The 5320-nt window shown below is 40.1% G+C and overlaps 1 protein-coding gene across 1 annotated transcript; it reads right to left on the bottom strand.

The window, feature by feature from the left end:
• Positions 1-337: 337 nt before the first annotated feature.
• cdca7a (cell division cycle associated 7a) lies at positions 338-4794 on the bottom strand. Its single transcript, XM_061054467.1, has 10 exons — positions 4640-4794; positions 3768-3905; positions 3547-3666; positions 3231-3431; positions 3050-3127; positions 2775-2966; positions 2544-2672; positions 2289-2438; positions 2076-2212; positions 338-1986 (listed from the first exon to the last, which is right to left on the bottom strand). The coding sequence occupies exons 1-10, from the start codon at positions 4748-4750 to the stop codon at positions 1953-1955; spliced, it is 1290 nt and encodes a 429-aa protein (XP_060910450.1). The 5' UTR covers positions 4751-4794; the 3' UTR covers positions 338-1952.
• Positions 4795-5320: the final 526 nt, after the last annotated feature.

Genomic DNA, 5320 nt, shown 5'->3' with positions numbered 1-5320 from the left:
AACACATTGATTAATGATGTAGTAACACTACACCATCAGGCTGCTTTATATGTTCTTTTGCTAAGGCAGACAAACAGCCTGAAGTCTAATGAAATAATTCAAACTTTGGTTTGGAGCCCTGCTAGTTGAAGTATTGTTATATTGAATTCAAAAAAATTACATTGAAATCGTGCAGAGGCAGTTTACTGACTGGATGACTCTCGTTCTTTCATTGAAATTTAAACAAATACATAAACACATGAACAGTGATTGATAGTGAACTTGACTCTCTTAGATGCGTGCTTCCTGCGTTCTGAGTGGAGTGATGGTCGATCAAATAAAACAGATAGCATGATGATGTAGTGATTAACGCTTTAATGAAAATGTACTGTAAACACAAAGCAAGCTTTAACACACCAAATGAATCCATCAAGAGGTCAGACTGCAGTATCTGATGGTTACATAACCTCAACCTGCCATCATGGTGGAGAAAAACCTCAACTGTTGATTACTTTCAACATGTATCATGCGGGTCCAGTGAAGAACATTTCAGAGACGCGACACAAAGGTTAATTCCATGTCAATCGCGTAGAGTATTACACTTGAAGAAAAAAAATGCAGGCCATAACTCTAGCCAATTCAGCGGCACCTTCAACCATTCCTACTTAAAACTGAGTACAGCAGAAAATGAGCCAAAGAGACTGCAGCAGAGCGAGAATGTGCCTTAACAGGATCAAATGATTTACAGGTATGAGATTCCCATTAGAGTGTGCTAATTGTTTCCACACCATTAGTGACAGTTATCTAATGAAGGATATTTAACCAGAGCCTGTAGTATATCACACAGTTCTACACGGCTTTAAAGAGAGAGGCAGTGGACCCCGGTCTGTGCCCTTTCCACCTCCATCACCTCAGCGGCATGAAGAGCACCGGGCTGCTTCTACGGGACATGCCAACTAACACTCATCATTTTGTTGTTGTTTAATATTTACATTGGACATCTTGTAAAAACACAAGCATAAATTTACAGCTGAAGCATCAATTTGCAGCAGAGCATACTTTTTCAGAAAAAGGCACAAAAATGTATCACTTGGTGGAGTAATTCATTTCCTGTAATGAATTACAGGAAATAAGCAGGCCTGTATAAAATCTATACATTTAAAACAATGTAAAATACAGATCAGATTTTTTTTAAAGGTAGGAAGATTTTGCTCAATCTTCATATTAAAGATCAAAGAGACGTTTAACAAGTGAACATATGGAATGTTTAAAAAATGGCCCTGAAATACATTTTGCTTTCAGTCTTTAAAGGCTTTATGATTTTTCACACTTAAATGTAATATAAATCAAGTATATCCTCTGAAAATAACTCTGTGAGTCATGACTGTCTACAATGGGTGTAACACCCGAGTCCCACTGTCTGTGATGTTTTCAGAGTTTTCAGAGTCCTATCTTCAGTTTGTTTACATCGTCCGGACGGCCGGCTGACTCCTCCCCTCGTGTATAAAAGTTGTTTAATTGAGGGACTAGAGAAAAGAAGAATAACATACTGTACTCACTGCTTAACTGTGTTTCTAGATCACGCTCATTTCAGGTAAATTTACATGCCGTGAAAGATACGAGCATGATAAAGATCGCTAGCATTAGCATGCTAACACAACAATGCAGCGCAAGTTGTTTTGGTTTCATGCTGGTGCTCAAGGGCAACATCTGCTGGATCAAAAAAACACATAAAGCCTTTAAAAGGTTGAGAAGGCAGAGGGATATGTGGAGGAATAAAAATGATTCAAGCTCATGGCCAGAGAGAACTGGCTTTTGGAGATTCCTCCAGATGTAAATCAATACTTACAAAAAGTATTTAAAATTCCCCAAACAGGAACTCTAAGCACTGCTTCACAACGCCTCAAACACAATGAACAGTTTGTGTAACGTGATGGTTGGTAAGGTCCAGGATGTGCCCTGTCCTTCCTCTTTTATTCGCTGCTCTCTTCCAGCTCCTTTTTCAAGCTGCAGAGAAAGAAGAGCCACAGAGTTAAAGAACAAACTCTCAAATATGTGAACATTTGTTTTTAAAGTTCTAAACAGGCTGCACATACCTCTTCAGGTAGGCGTGCACATTATCAAAGCCATGATATTTAGCCAGGTAAACCAACACTCCGGTGGCACAGCGACCGTCTCTGGCCCTACAGAAGCTGCAGTTACAGATCCCTCTGCATGGCGGGCACTGCCACTCCTGATGAAAGAAGGAAATCAGTCAGTACACACACACACTCGGCATTGAAGATAACCTTGCAGATCTAGATACTTACAGCATCCAGCAGAGCGTCTCGGACCTCCTCTCCGTATCGGTTACGGAGACAGGGGCCGCAGAACTGACCCCTCACTCCAACACACTCAGGGTTACGGCAGTTGGTTTTGGTGTCGGTTGTTTTCTGGCGGCACTGATGGCAAGTGGATCCCTGAAAATAAGGAAAGTGCTTTTTTTTTTTTAACCCTCAGCTGATGGCCTAACAAGCAAACGTAGATTGTCAGATCTTTTTTTTGTTTTTAAATAAGGAACCTACGGTGGAGCTGTTGTAGACTTTCTCCCGCACGTTGTCACAAATCCTCTGCAGCTCTGTCTCAGTGATATCTTCAACAGGTCGCACGACATGTGGGATGGCCTTGGTGCCATTAAAGGAACGGCGACGGGGCTGCAGATGGAATAAACACAGCGTGTCAGAATGTGATTATTACCTATGCTGTATTAGAAGAAGTTGATGCAATGAGAGAGGGCAGGTTGTTTTGAGACTTACAGGCTCGTCGTCCTCTTCATAGTAGCGGCCCTTGCGAACCAGGCTGAACTTGTCTTCAGGCTCCTCCTCTGGAGCCGGGCTCGGGGGTCCATCCACCAGTGTGCGAGACCTGGTGTGGGGACGAGACGAGCGCTCAGGGTTCCTCCTTCGCACTCCTGGAGTTCCCATGGAGCGCCGAGGTGCCTGGCGGGGCTGAAGAGGATGATACAGTACGGGTTAATACTGAGCTAAAGAGATGTGTGCAGATTCAGATGTTGATCTGTGATTTAAATTACCGTAGTGGAAGCAGACAAAGCCATTCGTCTTGGAAGCAGACCGGGTACTTTGTTCAGCTCAGCCATGAGCTTTGCCAGCTAAAAAGAAAATAAACGCATGAGTATGATGAAAGACTGTTCAGATCAAAGTTCAGTTTAAAGTACTGCTCAGAAACATTTAAACAAATAAAACAAGGTATACCATTTCTTTGTTCTCCTTAATATTCAGGGCTCTCTTGTGCATGAAGTTTTCTTCCTCCTCAGAGTCCATGTCCTTTGCTTTAACCTGAGGGAGCGGTTCAGATGCAGGTCTCTTCTTGCCGATCTTTTTGGATGGAAACGTCATGGCCACTTTAAGGATATTAGACCTGCGGCCACGTTTTGGAGTTTCAGTGTCCACTTTCTGAAAGAAGATAAAGTCAATGATTTAAAAAAATAAAATAAAATGAATGAACTCTTTCGATTTCTGTTTAAATTCTGAAATGCATAGCAAGTGTATTTCTCCTCAGAAAACTTACCATGGCTTTCATCTGAGTGTTGATAACGTTCTCAAACCCGCTGCATGTGTCCTCCTCTGAAGATGCCTCAAACACCTTTGGCTTCTCCGACATCCGCCTTGCTGGCCTCAAGCATCTCCTCTAAATAAAAATAAAAGTTAGGTTTCAAATAGTGATGCAAAGACCCAACAAATGTAAACACTAATTATTTTGAAATACAAAGTTTGAAATTTAATGTTTACCGTATTTGCGAAGCCTCCATCAGAGCCAAAGCTATCACAGCTGTCATCAGAGGACGAGGACGTCTCCATGGGAACCAGGGGGTTGCTGCGGAAACTCCTCAAACTCATCCTTTTCGACAGAGGCTGGGATGCCAGAGTCTGTAAATTAAAACAGGTGAGTGTAAGATACAGATAAAAGCAAAATACACAAAATATCATCACTTCAGTTTTACATCAAACACTATATTATAAAGTTATATTTATATTTAAATAAAGTACAAATATTCTAAATAAAAGCTCAAGACTTTCAGATTGTAAATGTGAAATAATTTAATTTCAATTCAAAGTGATTCCCAAATATTTCAAGTGTATGTCAACCGATTTATCAAATAAAATCATGTGTTTCCGGTCTTGGAATTGATTGAGTTGGAGCAGATAACAGGACACACCCCTACCCACAAACCTGGCCAAATGTAGGTGACTTTGTTGTTCTTGTTGAAATACAACTGCTGTTACATTTCTACATGACTGAGGGGATTTCTTCATTGTTAATCAAACTGCCAGCATTCACAGTATTTCCTTCACCTCTCTGACTAATCGCTACCAATGGAAAAAGTTGCAACCTTAGATTAATCTTGTACCAGTAGTAAATCCAACAAAGTTAAATAAGGTTAAATCCCCAAGTTGCGTTACTTTACAAAATACAAGTAAATTGTGCAGTTTCGAGATACAAAAGTGTAAGCTAATACTTGGTGCAAAGACTTTCTAACCTAGGGTCGAGAAACAAAATTATTTAACGTTGGAAAAAGTGGCAAAAGAAGATTTTTTAAATCATAAATAAGTTAATTAAACAAAACCATTTTCAATGTTTACCAAATAAACAGTTTTCTTACCTTGGAGCGTGTGGAGGGCATTTTTCTTTTCAAATCGTCCCAGAAAACAGAGACACACAGACAAACGTTGCTACTGCTCTGCACTGAACAATGCAGGACCTGCAGCTGCATGTAGTCCTCACTCTGTTCATTTCCCGCGCCACCCGAAGGTCCTGAAAGCTGCATAAAATGTACGCAGGGAGTTTCGTAAAACAAAGTATGTTTTGCAAAATACGGAGGATAAATTTGTAAGAAAACCTGGTTATTATCACCCTTATGTATGTTGATTATTTAATTGATTCATAAAACACCGTACTTTAAATAGTCTATGTGGCGTTTAAGCGATAAGGACCGTGGGTCTTCCAGGTAGTCTGTCGTGGCGCGAACTTTTTATTTGAGAATTTGCATGCGACGCGGGTAAAAATGTTGAGTTTTTTTCAAACTGAAAAAAAAAGGAGTAAAACTCAAGAGTCCAAAAGTCCCCCAGGGAATTACTTTCAACATTTCAGCAGATAGAAAATAGTAATGGAACATGTGAAATGTTGTTAAGACTTTGCGATATGAAACATTTAGATACACATTATGTAGGTAAATACATAATTTAAAGCAATGACATTTATCAGCAAAGGGCAAAAGGAGATGAGTAAATGTCATAAGAAGACAATACACATCTAAAGAACTGCAAAAATTTTACAGTAGAAA

The sequence above is a fragment of the Labrus mixtus genome, chromosome 13, assembly GCF_963584025.1.
Source record: "Labrus mixtus chromosome 13, fLabMix1.1, whole genome shotgun sequence".
Classification (NCBI taxonomy): Eukaryota; Metazoa; Chordata; class Actinopteri; order Labriformes; family Labridae; genus Labrus; species Labrus mixtus.
The sequence above is the reverse complement of the archived record's forward strand: the minus strand, read 5'-3'. Positions and strand labels throughout refer to the sequence as shown.